Source organism: Telopea speciosissima, chromosome 5 (assembly GCF_018873765.1).
Source record: "Telopea speciosissima isolate NSW1024214 ecotype Mountain lineage chromosome 5, Tspe_v1, whole genome shotgun sequence".
NCBI lineage: Eukaryota > Viridiplantae > Streptophyta > Magnoliopsida > Proteales > Proteaceae > Telopea > Telopea speciosissima.
Genome location: NC_057920.1, coordinates 11,493,736 through 11,510,996, shown reverse-complemented (window position 1 = coordinate 11,510,996; position 17,261 = coordinate 11,493,736). Strand labels below are relative to the sequence as shown.

Genomic DNA, 17,261 nt, shown 5'->3' with positions numbered 1-17,261 from the left:
AACACTAACACTTGGACTTCAAAAAATATGAAAAAGTATTAAGACAACCCTTGTGTAAGTGAGAGGAGTGGATCCTAGAGTTTGTTAAGAAGTAAAACAAAAAAGAAATAAATAGTGTTAATCCCAAAGAAAAAATTGATATCAGTGGATAATTCACTTTTTACCCCCAAAAAAAAAAAATCCACTTTGCATTCAAGGATGTGCAACGTATTAAAATCCTCTATAGTACCGTCGGGTGTGATGCACATTCGGCGGCACAACAAAGGCCATGTGCGCGATGTGTGCCACGTGGCCTCTGCTGTGCCGCAGGATGTTCACCGCACACCCACCGATACTGCAGAGGATCCTGGTCTGAGGTGCAACTAGCTCCTCTGGTAGATCCTTGTGCTTGTTGTAGCCAAGACCTAGAATTGAATCCTGCCTTCACCCTCCCCTCTCTCTTATCATTTTGGGCCAACCCCCACCCCCTATATTTCCAGTAATGGTTATCAATTCCATATGACCCACAAAATCAAAATTCCATTCTCAGGTCATCATCTATGGATTAAACTCATTGAATTGGTATTCTACTTAAGCCCATTGTAAGAGTTGCATTTCTGCTGAAGGAAAAGAAGAAAGGCAGTAGGTTGGAGGAATGAACATGCAAATGTCTAAGCAAGATGAGGTCTTTAAATAATTACCAGGAAAATAAGACAATGTCTTTAAATTGGGTGACAGAAAGTATCCATACCCATCTTCAATTTGACTCTTAACAGACCTTCCCCTTCTTACTTAAAATTAATAGGTTAACTCCTAAGAAACAAGTGTTTCTCTCTCTCTCTCTCTCTCTCTCTCTCTCTCTCTCTCTCTCTCTCTCTCTCTCCTGGGAAACACTAATAGTCAAGTTTGCAAGACAAATTTTTCTTTTCTGAATGTCAAAAAAAGCAGATAGATATGGAAATTATCAACAAATTTGCAAGAGTTATGGCATGTAATGAGGAAGACCATAATGAATAAAGTCAACCTGATACTCTTACATGCTCATCCTAAATTACAATCAGAGAGAGACAGAGAGAGAGAGAGTTCAGGTTCAGGTAATAATAAATATGATTTAAATATAAAATAAATTACCTGAGAGAGAAATAGAGATCAGATCCTCTTGATATTCGAGCTTGACACAAATATAATGTACATAAATGGCTTATGTTTCAGAACTGAAAGGATTAGAACTGCAAGTTTCAATGGAAGCAGGCAAGAGCAGATACAAAAACCTCTTAATATTAAAGGCAAAAAGCTGCAACAAAACCCTTCCCAACTTTAAAATCGAATCAAATTGCTGTTTTTAGCAGCTCTCAGTAAAGGCTGCTTTACTTATTCATTCACCATTTTATTCATATAACATAATGGAGGAATCTCCATGTACTACTACTACTACTACTGCTACCAAACCCTAGAAACCTCAGATCAATGAAAACCCAACTCCCCCTCTTATCATTTATATATCTAAATAAAGCTCAGAGAAAGAAACAGAAGAATTTTTTTTTGAATTTAAATGAAGAACACTCAGCAAGACCTACTTTTCCTTTTCTACTTTTACTTCTTCAGTTCTCTTTTTTTTTTTTTTTAGCTTGATACATTCTCACAAGCTAAGCACACATACACACCACCAAAAAAAAAAAAAATTCAAAAAGCAAACACATAAAAGATACCACACCCATATGATATACCATAAACCCCAAACAAATAAAAAAAAAAGTTACAGTAGCAACATTAGTTTGTCAAGGAAAAGGGAAGAAATTTAAAAAAAAAAAACAGATTTTTTTAAGGGAATGCACCATGGGTAGTGGGTAGATCAGACCATGAGAATGAAGGACTCCAGTAACCCAATTCCCCTCCAGAAACAGGAGCTGAAGGCTCTAACATGGAAGAAGTTGATGTAGAAGCCACATTAGTAAGACTTTGATGATCAGTATAGTAATTTGCAGATGATCTTAGCCTTTGATAAAGATCTTGAATCCCAGAGTTTTGAACCTCACCAAGTAACAATCCATGCTGTTGTTGTTGTTGTTGTTGATGCTGTTGATGTTGATGGTGATGTTGTTGTTGTTGTTGTGGTTGGTGATGTTGATTGTTTCTCCAGAAAGAGCTGCAGAGACCCATTGGAATCTGGGTCAGAGGATCTAAGTTCAGTGTTCTTGCATTTAATGCACCTGTGGATCCCATAGAAGCCCCTTCATCTTTCACAGTAAACATTGGATTAGGGTTAGGGTTACCATTCTGAGAAGCTCTAAGTAAGGCTAACAGTTGTGAATTCTGTGGAGAAGCCCATAAGATTGGATTCGAGTGAGATTCGTGATCGAAAGAACCTCCGAGGTTCGCCGTTACGATGTCGGAGGCTGTCTTCACTTTACAGCTGCTAGATTTTCCGGCAGGGTTCGACATGTTAGTGTTCTTGTTTTTCCGGCAGCCGCCACCGATGGGTACATTTCGAAGGGCACCACCTTTAGTCCAATACCTACGGCAAGTCTTGCAGAAGTGACGAGGTTGAGTGAGATTGTAATTATTGTAGTAACAGAATTTGGTGTTGGAAGAATCACATCTTGGGCACCTCAAACTTTGTTGATCTGAAGATTGTGAAGTTGATGAAGATGATGTAGCAGTAGTAGTTGTAGTTGCTGCTGCTGCTGCTGCTGCTGTTGTGTTTGCAGAAGAAGAAGGAGATGGAGAAGGAGAATGTGATGAACCTTCCAAAATTCCATTTATGGAGATTTTCCTTTCTCCTCCTACAAGTGATGAACCTCCTCCTAAGAGCTCTTGAATCATCTTACTCTTTCTTTGTAAAAAATCTACAAGAAATCAGAACAAGAAAAGCAAAGATGGTGAGACTTTTGGGTTGGGACTAGAAGTTGGGGGCTTAAAAAAAAGGGGGTAAAGAAAGTAAGTTTTGTTGTTGTGCATGTAGAGTTTATATTGGCATGAAATGAAGGGGTGGAAAGAAGACTACAACTCTTCCTTGCCTTTGTAAGTGCAGTTTTGGTGTTTGGAACTTTGGAAGGATTCTTTTGGATAAATTTTTCTTGGGTGCTAAAGAATAGAGGATTGGAGGATTAGAGCTTTAACATAGAGATATGGAAGAAGAAAGAAACCACTTCTCTGTCCCTAAAAGTGGTTTTGAAGTTTTGGTTGTAAGTGGTTTTTGAGTAGAAACTGACTATATAGCAAACCCAGTATCCTATTTCCCAATCTACCCTCTTAATTACACTTTTTCTCTTCTATATTAAAAAAAAAAACAGGAGGGTCTAGGGAACGAAATTTTGCTGCTGGACTGGCACCTAAGGAAATGGGATCTTAAAGAGTATTTTAGAAAATACTAAAACTTAGAAAGGTATTTATGAACCCAAAGGGTTCGGTTTACCATGTATACATATACCTAATTATTGGAAAAAACATGTCTTCTATGATTTTCGGATTGGTATTGATTTCTTATTGGTTTATATCAGTTTGGGTTTTGTCTCGTTCATGTTTTCCATATTTGGTGAGGATTGGTTTTCAACCAGTTCCACAAAACCCCAATCTGAAACCAAACCAATAATGATTCGGTTCAATTCGATTTGAATCTTTTCGATCAGTTGGATTAGGATTCGACACTTTTATTAGAGATCCATATGTTGCCGATGTAAACTGAAATCTTCCATGCCAAGTCAATACGAATAAAGAAGAGTATCGAAAAGGAGAGAGAATATAAGAAAATGCATGATATTACCAACATCATCATCATTTTTTGTAATAAAAAAAAATATTATTGATAAGACCAAATTATTATCCCCATGATTTCAAATGACAACACTTGAAAAATTTTAACGAATTAATCATTAAAACACTTTTCCCCCCCTCCCTCATTCCTATTCCCGGGTCAAAAACTTAGGAACAAAACAAGACTTTTTTTTTCTTCATGTACATCAAAAGGTCATTTTCTCTTCTTTTTTAAATTTTTATAAAAAAAAAAAGAAAAAGAAAAAGGGAAGATAAGGGACTCCTCAGGCAGTCGGGCATCTTGAGAAAGGGTTAAGGGTACTTTTGTCAATGTGTGGATGTTTATTTATAACAAAAGAGGATCCTCTCAGTGCTTATGCATTTTATCCAAAGACGATTTGGTTAAGAATTTTGTAAGTTTTTTAGGGTTAGAAGTGAGTGGGGGGATAGATAAGAGTCAGAGAATTAATTAATTTTTTTAAAAGAATTAAAATAAGAGGGTTTTTGTTACTTAAAAAGTAATTTTTATGTTAGGGTTTTGGTGCTTTGGGTGAAAAGGGTTATTCAAAGACAATGATTACAAGTTCAAAGAGAAGAGCTTATCACGTGGAAATACGTGTAAAGTTGATGTCCAAAGTAGTAAAGGCACTGCGCGAAACTTATGGCTTAAATTTAGCTCTTCATAGATTATAAGCAAAGATAAGCAATAAAAAGATGATTGCTCCCCCCCGTGTGGTGGTGGGTTTTTGGTACAATTAGTGATGGTGTCCTTCAAAATCCTAAAACTTAATTAATCACACGTGTAGTGTGTTCTTCATTCATAGCTTATGATGATATTTTGTACGGGCTTAAAGTCATTTGTAAATTTCATTTCAATTGCTAAAATTTTGGCCGAAATTTCGGTCATTAATTAAAGGGATTGATGTATCAACCCAACATAAAAAAAACCTACTAGCCTAGGGTCATGTTGTACATCATAGGTGTCTTGGGCTATATTATGATGCCAAAATTTTCCCGAATTTAATTATTTTTAAAAAAAAATTATAAACCATTTCACTTAGAAACGGAATTAACTAAATAGTAAATTTATAATCTAAAACAATAAGAAAGTCTCAACTCCTTGACTCCCTTTTCTTGTTCAACGTTATAAACTCAAATACATTGATATGTGATTACTTGATTTTTATTTTTTTTTTCTCATATTTTTTTGTATTTTTATGAATTTTTATTATATATATTTATTGTATTATAAACTTAAAAAACATGACTCATCTTGATCGGGTTTGACAAGACCAAATCACCAGATTTAACCTGGTTTTCCAACAATAATTATATCACAATTTCTCCATAAACCATGTACAGCTAATTAATTGCATCCCATAATATAGTATTAATATTTGATCAATATATTTGGATATAGAGAACATATAAATGAAATTAAATAAATATAATTAGCTCATTTAAAAAATATAAATTTATAAAGGATTCATCGGTGAATGTAGCAACTATATATTGTGGCATGTTTCCTGTTTTTGAGGTAATTTTTTGGGTAAACATGGTTAATTTGTTCATACTCCTAGACCCTACAATGGCAGGAGCCTCGTGCGGTGGGTATGACCTCTTTTTACTTTCATATATGTGTAAACCTTAGAGGGTAGGCCTCAGTGCAATGGTAAGTTTGCTCCATTGTGACCAAATGGTCATAAGTTCAAGCCTGGAAACAACCTCTCTACAAAAACACTAGGGAAGGCTACGTACATTATGACCTCCCTAGATCCCATAACGACGAGAGCCTCGTATATTGGGTGCGTCTTTTTTTTTTTTTGTTTTTTTTTAAACAAAGCAGTGAGAGAAATGAAACCAACAGTATATATATAAATGATGAGGTTTTGATGAATTGATGTAACCTAGCATTGTGAAATAACTAGTGAAGGGTAGCGTGAGGCAGACATTCCTATTCCATGAGAGTACTATGAGACCCACCAATAACGACGATATGTACATGGTAAATAACAACAAACAACTTCTCTGCTAAATTTGAAGTCTAATTAAATCAAAACGTCCATTCAATTTCAATGCAAGCAAAAAACCAAAAATAAGGTATGGGTGATGATCAGTGATGGAAGATGGTAAGAGGAGAGAAGGGAAAGGAAGAGAAGAAAGATGGGTCCACCTGTCCTTCCTATATGAAGCCACTTGTCAATCACTATCACTCCCATTTCTACAAGATTTTCTTCACTTTTTTTTCCCTACTAATTATTTACCTCAACAAAACCCCTCTCTCTCTCTCTGCCTTGGATTTGGTTCCACATATAGTTGTGAGAGAGATATGGGGAAGACAAGAAAAGGATAAAGGAAGAGTGAAGATAAATATTGTTTCAACAGAAATAGAAATGGAAACGTGAACCCAAGGTTTTTCAATTCGACTCCTTTACTTTCGACTAACGTGGTAGAAAGTACCATCTTACCCCTGCCTGTGTTTTTAGGTTTCTTAAGTGAGAATCTCTCTATTCGAAACCACCCTTCTTCTTCTCCGTCTTATTGTCTTATGGTCCTTACACTACTACAGAGACTACTACAGTACTGGCTGAAGCAGTGAAGCCTGAGACCGCGCGTGCCGTCCGGAACGCGAGACACGTTCAGACCCTTTCAGACCCTTTTTATGTAGATATATGTGAACAACGACCCAAGAATCCGACACGAAATTTACTTTTTTCGGAACTCACCGGGCATCGGAAAACGACTGGAGAGAGATCTCTCTCTCTCTCTCCCCCTCTGTACTCCTCAGAGGTGGCGAAGGTAACTGAGTCAGAATCAGTGAGTCTTCACCACGACACCGATCCACTGACTCACGGCCCCACCAACAAGAGAGAGGAAAAAAAGAGAGTACGGTTCAGATAGACCAGACCAAAACGGACCAGACCGCTCCTTCGGTCAGTCGCTGTCAGCCGCTTTCTCTTTCACCGTCCATTAACATATTTATTTCTTAAGATTCGTTTCCCGCCCATTCTCATGAAAACAACGTCACCGTTATCTATCTATCTATCTATCTCTCTCTCTCCCATTATAAAATTTGGGAGAAAATTAAAACTGAAAAAGGGATTGAAAGAAATTAATGAAAGGCATAGATGTGTAAGTGAACAGTGACAGGACATCCTTTTTTATCTTTAAATTATATATACATACATGCATGCCATGCATCCCATGCCTTGACATGACATTGACATAACCCCATAACCTCATGTTGCTGTGAGTGTGTGTGACTGTTGTGTGTGCATGGATGTAATAGTTTTTCATACACCCACATTCTCACATGGGCCCCACATCCATGTCCCCCCATTCGCGGCATTACAGCTTTTCTAGGGTTTCGCACCCTCAACCCCCCTTTCAGACGCTTCAAAGTGCGATGGGTATATGTACGATTTCTTTCTCACTTCTCTCGTCTCAGCAAAACCAAGCAAAACTCAAAATAAATTACATGGAATAAGTACCACGATACAGATCGAGTGGAGATTCCTTATCACGTTCTCTTACGTAATAACTCATAAGATCTTTCTCATCCAAAAAACAAAAACTCATAGGATCAGTCCGGATAGGACATATTTACCCGTTTCTTTTGAAAATTTGAATTTTTTTTTTACATTTTTACTCCTTCTCCTTATTTATTCATTGATACCGATATGAAACGGCCAAACCAATACCGATTCCTCAAACCATGATTCATATTTATGTTCTCTCTCCTTAACAAAATGTGGGCATGGTTTAAGTTCACAGTATGAGATCTAGGATCGGTCACTCCGATATTGATATCGGATCAGATACAGATTGGCATATTGACATGGTATAAGATGATTTTGCCACTATATTTTTTGGTAAATTGATTTTATTGATCTTTTTAATTTTGGTACGTATCGTTATGTCAATACCGGATTGAGATAGGCGTCAGTCGATACAAATATGGGATCTGTATAACTAATAACGATATGGATCGTAGGGTGTAGGTGGGTCCCAAACCAATACCTAAAACCATGAAGGTAGGTCTTTATTGAATAAAGTCATTTCCTCGATATTACTATGCATCATCCCAATTGGTTCATTCAATTTTATGTTTTTATATCTAGAGTATTGGTATGCATGTATGGACATATCATCTTTCTATATGGCAGAACAGAAATCTTGTGACATTTAAAAAAAATTTATCAAGGATTAGAGATTAAGTTTTTCCTTATTAGAGAGAATCTCTTTTCTACTGATGATGTAATCATGTGATTGGACTCTTGTCTCTTATTATACATGGATAAAAATACCCTTTCTCATACTAATGGTAAAGAGATTCTCTCTTCTTCACCCATGTAAGTATGAAAGAAAACAGGAGTTTGTTAGGTTAATTTTGTCTTGTAGAACTCAAGATAGGACTTATTTTGTAGCATTTATTTAATTATTTGTAATATAGCTTTTGACATACAAATAGTGAATAAATTGATGAGAACCCACCAAAAAAAGTCCACTCGCCATAGATAATTATTGATGACATATATAGGGGGCCCAAATGCCCAATTCCTTGTCAAGTGGAGTTTACCTTTATATGTTTTTAAAACACTTAAACCTCCATGGCTCCATTGATCTTCTGGTCTCATCACTGATGAGAGCAAGATCTATGCTGGTTATTGTCTCCTTACTTGTAGATTTTCTTTCTTGGGATCATAACAAAGAAAGAATTATCAAAAACTCTTCTGATCTTCACTTTCAAAAGCTTTAAAGGGTTATAGAATAGAACAATAGTATATGTTTCAGAGTTGAATGGGGGTATAGCTTAGAAGAACGAGAAGAGAATTTTTGCTCATGTTCCCATGGAGCCCACCTTGAAGGTTTCCAGTAACGAGAACTCCAATAAGGTAAGAGGGAGGGATTATCGAGTTATTCACCCTGACAAAACGTGAAGGATCGATGGACAAGATCCCATTGCAGGAATGCCATAGATCATGTCTCATGTGGGTAATCTCCCATTGGAGAGAGAGAGAGAGAGAGAACTGATCAACCTTTGCAGAGAGAATTTCTCACCGACAGTATTCTAAGGACCCCATCCATTTCTGCCCCCAATGTAACCTTGATTGATCCATCAGTTCCTCTTACCAAGACCAAGATTTGGGTCCCTCACTCTTCCACTTTTGATGCCCTGCACTAACTAATAAACTAACACAAACCATATTCTCTCTCTCTCTCTCTCTTTTCTGAGTCTGTTTCTTCAAGGTGAAGCCTCAAGGTCCATGGAACTACTGTGAAGCATGGTTTAAGTATAGGTATCGTATCGTTCATATCGAGTGATATATATCGATTTTGTTAATCACCGATATTAATACTGTATCGATATTGTATCAGTAGCACAATACAAATAAGGGATAAAATGGTTAGAAAACTCATTTTTTAAAGAATTTCAAGGGTAATTTTATCCGATACATCCGATACAGGCCAATACTGTATCGATTTTATGTATTGCTGATACCCATTCCAATACTGTGCACTAAAACCATGATGTGAAGATCTCCCACCCTTAAGAGTAGTTTCTTGAATGGATAATGTGGGAGAAGTATCTTTGGTGTTGTTCAATCCATGATATTAGTTTTCATAAAATAAGAAACATCTTTGAAGCTTTACTCTCTCTTTCAGTGAAATCTTTGTTTCTTGAAGATGAAGCCTCAGGGTCCATGTGAAAATCCCCACCTCCCTTAACATTGGGCAATCTAATTTCTTGAATAGACAAATGTGGGTGTAAGTGTGTTTGGTATTTGTTTATGTTTAAATCCATGGTATTAGCTTTATAAAGTTAGAAACAAGAAATCTTTTTTTCCCCCCAGATCTTTGATGCTTTATGTGCCTTGAAATTCGTTTGCATTACACATAATAGATTGCAACTAAGCCTCTCCTCACCCCAACCCAAACCCCAATTACAATAAAAATTAAAAGGGTAAAAAAGGCTGTGTGGCACTGTGCCAAGAGCCCTAGATCATGGTTTAAGTTATCAATATCGGATCACCTGTATCGGGTGATTCATATCGATTTTGTACTTTATTGATTTCGTTATCGTATTGATATTGTACCAGTGACATGATACAGACAAGGAGTAAACGCAAACTCCACCTTTTAAAATAGAGAGCTTCTTTTTTGAGTTAGAATTCTTAGTGCCTGAATGACCTCCATAAAAAAAGATCATCCTTCTTTTCTTCTTTTTTCTGATCAAAATGGTTAAAAAATCAAAATTTCAAGGAGAATTAGTGGCAAATTTGTCCGACACTGCCGATCCATGCTAATACCGATCTGATACCATATCGGTTTTCGGGTTGACTGATACCTGTTCCGATACCATGCACTAAAACCATGCCCTAGACACAGGAAGGGCGAAATGACCGCCTACCCACCCATGGTTTTAAGAATTGGAAATTGGATTGGTGAATCAGCCAATTTCGTAACTTGATTTCCACTGATCCGACACAGTCGATTCAAACCAAAAAACATTAGAATTCGTTGTTTTTGGATATGACCAAGGACCAATTCTAGGGTTCTTGTTCTTGAGCATCGATTTGAACTGATTCCGATCTGATCAGAATCCCCATTAATGATCAATTTCGTCTCTGATTCTGTGTTTTAAAACCCTGGTCCCGTCACTCAAAAAAATAAAAAAAAAATCACATCCCTATTAAATGCCCTTACATGCTTGCATTAGCTCCGCACTAGTGCAAAGGCCACATAACCTGGCAACAATCCCTTTTTAAAATGGACTGGAGACTCTCCAAACGCCCAAACTAATCTGGGTTTTAGAACAATAGTAACCAACTTTGAAGGGAACCATCGTGTGCCCTCTCAAATTCTCTCTTCTTTGACACACTTTCTCGTAGGGATTTAGGAATTGTTACCGGAGACAGTATTGGTCTTGCCGATATTGATCCGATACCAATACAGATCAGCCAATATCGTTCTGGATCAGACAAATTTATCTTTGTTTTCTTCAAAAACCTGATATTTTATTACTATTTTATATCTGATCCGTAACAATCCAGTGATACTGATCAGCCAAGAATCGATATCAAAGAGTATGCCAATAACAATACAAATTAATCCATCCGGCCATACCAATTCCACAAATCATGCTAATTCATCCCCAACATGTGGGTCTTCTTGTATTATGAACTGCGAATTGGTATTCGATCGGATGGATTGGCCAATTCGTATCGATTCCACCAATACCGATTTCTGAATTGAGAGATTCCATTCAACTCAGTATAGCATAGCAAATACATAATAACAGAGAATAGATAGGTATATGAGAGAATGTTCTCTGTGTCAGAGGCGTAGGCTGTGCCCACACATGGGGGTGGGCGCAATAACCACCTGCCCCCTAAATGGCAGGCCCATGTGTTTGGGCGCAGCCTGCGCTGCAGCACAGAGAACATGAGCCCTAGGTGTATACACTCTCAAGTCTAATCTCAACCACAGTGATGCTAACACTAAATAGAAGGATGAAATTCTGTACTCTCTGTGTTTTTCCAAGTAAGACAGATTAATTTGCGGCAAATCCGCCTTAATGTGAAAAAGAAAAGATTAATTGGAAAATCAGCTCGTCGGTCCCCTTCGTTGGAGGGACACTGTCAGCTGTCACATTAAAAAGTCATTGTTACCAATCAACCAAATTATATATCAAACATCAACCACGATTGGGATTAGTTTGTTTGTTTGACCATTCCCATGCATTTGAGCAGATTAGCACACTGCCAATGTAGGATGGATTTTTTTTAATACCAAGCCAATGGAAACACGAGAGGAGGCGATGTTGTATGATTTTATTGTATACAATAAACTTTGTGTCAGGAAAGAGAGAGAAAATAAGAAAAAATAAAAAATGTCAAGCGATTAATTCGATCAGATTGAATCGATTTTTGATAAGTAATATGTCAAACCAAATCAAACTATATATTAAGCCAAAATTCAGTTTTTGTCTACGTTGGATCAATTTTTTTTTCTTCAGATTGCCTTAATGGGCTCATATCAAACCGTCATAGGCTGTTAGTAGTTAGGTTTTAGTTTTTCATATAAATGCATTAAACAAATACTGAAAATAATGGTTTTTATTCATTTTTTTGATTTATATCGGTCCAAGTAGTATATCGGTTTTAGTTTCAATTTGGTTCATGTTGAACCGGTCCAATCGATTCAGGTAGAAAATTGACACCCATAAATTGCGATTGGGTGCATGATACTGGCATCATGGACATCATTTTCCCCCAAGATTATTATTTCACAATTAAACCAGTTTTTGTCAAGTGCTCTAACCAGAGATTAGTTGTAGAACCTCTAATGGCATTGATTAATTTGATTTCTCCTCTAATAAGGTATAAGGCACATTTAAAACCTTTCACGGAACGCAAAAGGATACTTGAATCACCAAACCCCTCAAAAGGAGTTTGGGAGGAAACAAAGAAAGGCAATGAATGGGGTCATATCAAATCTGTTCTCTTCTCCATGGTGGGGACATAAAGCTTTATTAATCCACAGAGGAAGACAGTGATTAGATCATAAGGGACACGTGTCATGGTCCAACAGGGTAAGATGAATTCTTCAAGCAAAAACAAAGCTAAGTGGTAGTTGGGTTACAGTCCAAGGAATGAAAATGTGGCCCACCCAATGTTTGACAAGAAAACGACTTAGATGACCGAATCCCATGTAGTGGAAGACTAGTTACCGCTCCTTCTCCTTTCATTAAAGATTAAGTTATCGGTATCGGTATCGGTATCGGTCTCGATTGATACTGGATCGATCAATTTTATTTCTATTTTTTATTAAAAATTGATTTGTTTATAATAAATATACCCTTAATCCGATACTGATACCCGATCCAAGATCAACTCGGTATCAGTATTAATCTCGATCGATATCGATACAATTGATAAATCCAATTGATCCGATACCAATATCGATAGCTCAATCCATGCCTTTCATATGAGTCCTTAAAAAAAAAAAATTAAGAAGTTTGATTGCGTGATTAACTTAGCTTATCCTTAGAAATTAACAAATATATATCTTATTATGGTCTACATCATCATTCTAATTCAAATTGTTCTTTTTAAGGGATAGATAGATATTATATGTATGTAGTGGTATATGGGGAACATGGTGATCTCACTACAATTACCATGTCTTCTCTTCTTTGGAATTTGATTGGTTGAGTAAATTATACGTTTGGTTTGAATGGAGCTATAGAAACATTTGATTGTGATTGATGGGAATTACTAGTTTTGTTTAAGCATAAAATATTGAGATTTGTGGCACAAACTTGAGAGTCAAAAGACCCACCATTTTAAAAATTCTAGATAGCCAAAATTGATCGGAATTGGCCGGATATTCTCCCCTAACCCTAGAAATGGGGTACAAATCAAATTAGGATTAGCCTACATTGATATAGAGAAGATTTCTAAATAATTGTCGGTCCAATTAATTTAGTCAAAGATATTAATTCTTCAGTTAAATTTTCGATGATAATAATTTTTTTGCTAGAATGGAATTACGGGAGTCATAAATAATAATTTTTTAGAAAGGACAACCAGTGCTCTATAGGTTGTCTAATAAATTCATTCATTGGACTAAGTTTTTGGAATCAAATTCACATGTTTAAGGGGTGTACGTAGCCTCAGAAGTTTTGTGCATGATTCAGGATATTAGTTTCCTATTTTATTTTTCTATAATATTTTCTTTTCTGTTTTATTTAGGTTTTCTTTTCTTTTGTAATCCAACCTCTTTATATAAGGGTTGTTTTGAACGAAATAAAATATCTTGAACTTTACAAACGAAATTGCTTTGTTTGCTCTTTTTCCCTGTTGAAATTAGAGTTTCTATACCTTGAAGATTCGAGGGTCATGAGTGCTAGAACGAGATGCAAACCCCATACCTCCCATTGCGTCATAGATAGTTTTCGATCGATCTAGCCAATCCCATCTCAAGTTTTAAAATCCTATAATAAGGGTGTCAATTTGGGTTCGGAGTCAGCAACTGTCCCACTAAAACCCAAAAAAGACCCACATCATTATTAAAATGAGTTGGTTCTAGGACAGGTTTCCCAATGGGTTCAAAATCAAACGCCCAATAAAGAACTGAGTAGAACCGGAACACCTGGGATATGTTTAACATGCCTAAATAACTTATTTAAAGTTAGTTAATACGTAATAATTAAAACTTACATAAGAGAGTTAACATGAATATGGAAGATGGTTATTATTTGAATAATGTGAGATTTCAATTTGACTAGGTGTTCTACCAAATTTTTGTTTTTTTGACTTGGTATTGGTATTTTGGAAGTGTAAATTTTGGTGCTTAGGAATACATATTCAATTATTTGTATGTTTAGAAAATTTATTTGTATATTTAAGAATTTTGTACATATTTTTGCTGTTTGACACTTTGAGTGTTTAGAGCCATTAAGAAACCATAACCAAACCGGCTTATTATTAAACGGGACCAGATCTTAATTTTGGGACCATTTAGTAAATGAGACGATTATGGGATTAGCCCACTTGATATTTGAACCGATAAGGAACCATCCCAATTACCTAAAACTACCCCATTTGACACCCTACCTTGTAGTTAACCCATATTACCCTTAGCTATTAGATTTAGTGGTTAAACGACCATAGGGAACAAAGAGTAAAAACATGAATGATTATAATCCTATGAGGTTGAAACATAAGTCTTGTGTTAAATATGAACAATACCAGACACCAACAAGAAGTCCACAAACCTAGTCTTTTGTTAAATATGAACAAGACCAGACACCATCAGGACCACCACCCACTCATCCCTTTTTCAAAAAACAGGGATAAGGGCCCATAGACTAAGGAGAAGGTTTAACAAGCCATCATTAGAGGAAAGTAACTACAATCTTAAGTTAACTATAATCTTTGAAGAGATATCATTGATTTAGATGTAGGCCCTCCTTTTTTACTCTAAAATATGTGTCTTTGGATAGAGTGAGATGATAACATATTATTGGTCATTATCCAATTGTAGAGTAGTAGCTTAATTGGAGAGAGAGATCAGAGAATATTGTCTGGCTAGGGCTATAAAGAGAATCCAATCTTTATTCAAGGTCTTAGATAACTGATGTGAGATTATACCTATATAACTTTTAACATCTTAATAAATACATGAATATAATCTTAATTAAGGACGGCAACAAAAGGATTTAACTTGGATACCATAAAGTGATATAACACATAAAACACAATTTTAAAGGCTTGACATAAAATCTTAAGGATAAAGTTTTCCTCACCCATAAAGGATGGTTGTTCACCCACCACCTTAGGGTTCATAAACCCCTATAAAGTTTTAGTATTTTCACAAAAACACTCTCGCAATGCCCTTTATAGCTCATCCGACACCTATGGTGTGGTGGAAGAAAACTTGGTTCAAACCTTAAGGCCATGTTTGTTTGATGAAGACTTAGGTGAGGTGTGAGAATTGGAGTGATAAAGTGTTGATGTGACACTTTAAAATCTCACCCCAACAAAAACTCAAGGAACAATATTAAATACTTTGTCTGTTGATGTGGTACTTGAAAATCCTATCGCTATACTATCCAAAATCTCATAATAAACAAAAGACTTTTCATAGAAAAAATAAAAATCTCACCCATATTCCTCAACCCATTATATTTTAGGACCCTTCTGACAAATGGAGCCTAAAACATTAGATGGAGATGAATTAAAATGATATATTAAGATAAATCATGCCAGTTTCATCTCAATATGTTGTTTTGTTGTCAACTGGTGAGTGGATTAGGAGGATGACTTGACTGAAAGATGCATGTATATATATAAGTGTAATTTGGCGGCCACCACGAGTGAAATATCTCACAACGCTTGAAGACAAACCTTGGTTTCTCATTACATGCAATGAGCCTTTTTGGTTTTGGACCACAAAAACACTTTTACTCAGTTCTTACTTTCTTAAATTAGTGGAGATTAGTGAACACTTTTTTTTATAGTAACTCAATTTGAAATTAGTAACTGTTTATGATAAACAGGGAAAAGGCTTCTAGCTCCTTCTTTCTTACTATTCCATGAAATGAAATGGAATCATTCCAACAAACAGACTATAAGTGTTACTGTTTTTACAGATCGAATCGACTTACAGTAGTTGTTGCAGTAGTTGCAGGACATGACGCGTTGTGCAGTTGGGTGGTGGTGCCGCTTAGCTTGTCATTTCAGGCATTATTCTGTTGCTGATCGATCGGATGGGCCTGCCAGAGAAACACTTGCAACATCTCCACTTCTGAGTTCTGTCTCTAAAGACACTTCGTACCTTATAATAACACTTTCTCTCTTCACCTGAATTACAGGTCCTTGTCCTGCGATTTGGAAACTCTCAATACGCCATCTTTAAGGGGATCAGAGAATTGGAATCTTTTGTTTTATTCAATGTACCGTATAACAAAATAACAGAAACTATTTTTTAGATAGTTTCTAATGGTTATTTCCTCGTGGAAAACCTAAGCCGTTAGCTCTGTTATCATGTTGAAGGGTTCAATCTATATCCTTGATATATTAGGCCAACACTAAACAACGTGATTGACTCTTTAGTTTGGAGGGCTTTGTCTTTAATGTATAGGACTATAAGGGCATAAGGCCCATTTCCACTCATTGGTTGTCTGAATTATGTAATTCGTATATATTTTGCTAGTCACGAATTAATAAATAGACAGAAGCGTTAGTCTCTATAGACCATAACGAGTTAGGGGAAGTCGAACAGTATACTGCGTCTGGGCTTTTGGACTTCTTTCCACATAAGCCGATGAAACATTCTTGTTCCAAAAGGTTTTAATTGAAGTTTCATTGGCTGAAATGGGACAAAAAAATATTTAAGAGTAGTGTCCCTCTTATACCAGAAATTTAGGCTGCGTTTGGTATGCATTATGGGAATGCATTCTATATCGATTTTACATTCTAAGATGATAAAAACCAGTATCCTAAGTCATCAGACTTATTACACATTCTGAGATAAAAACAATTGGTTTTAATTGTTTCAAAATGCGAAATTGACTTAGAATGCATATCAAATGCATTTCAACATTAAAATTATTTTTCTGACATGCTGAAGTTTTTTTTTAGGTTTTTTGATATATTAATTTTCCGTATTTGTGCCCAACCCCAAAATATATATATATATATATATATATTTATGCAAATTGCAACATGCAAACAACTTGTATTCATAATTTACAGTGGATCCTAGCCATTTCTACACTAGACCCTTGTGTCTTTAGTGTTTTTCAATTAAATATTAGTGGAAGTTATCCTTCACTTAGGATGAAAAGAGAATCTCTTCATCCAAAGTGATTTGATGTTTTGATTAGACCTTGGAATGGTGAATGTCGATGTTAACTCCCTCCCCCTATTGTTGAAGGTCCAAAATATCTTTTCTTAAATGGTTAGGCCAGTGGATTAAGAGATTCTCTCTTCAATAAAGGTGAAGCTCGATACTTTAAA

General features: G+C 36.0%; 1 protein-coding gene across 2 annotated transcripts; it reads right to left on the bottom strand.

Moving 5' to 3' along the window:
* Nucleotides 1-1,526: 1,526 nt before the first annotated feature.
* Nucleotides 1,527-3,165, bottom strand: LOC122661685 (dof zinc finger protein 2-like). Of its 2 annotated transcripts, XM_043857165.1 has the most exons (3): nucleotides 2,997-3,165; nucleotides 2,076-2,825; nucleotides 1,527-2,042 (listed from the first exon to the last, which is right to left on the bottom strand). In XM_043857165.1, the coding sequence occupies exons 2-3, from the start codon at nucleotides 2,800-2,802 to the stop codon at nucleotides 1,801-1,803; spliced, it is 969 nt and encodes a 322-aa protein (XP_043713100.1). In that variant the 5' UTR covers nucleotides 2,803-2,825; nucleotides 2,997-3,165; the 3' UTR covers nucleotides 1,527-1,800. The 2 variants fall into 2 exon arrangements, with proteins under 2 accessions (XP_043713100.1, XP_043713099.1); XM_043857164.1 differs by having other exon boundaries at nucleotides 1,527-2,825; nucleotides 2,997-3,162.
* Nucleotides 3,166-17,261: the final 14,096 nt, after the last annotated feature.

What these genes read in the sequence shown, in the direction of transcription:
- LOC122661685 (XM_043857164.1), bottom strand. Translation starts at nt 2,802, where the DNA reads ATGATTCAAGAGCTCTTAGGAGGAGGTTCATCACTTGTAGGAGGAGAA.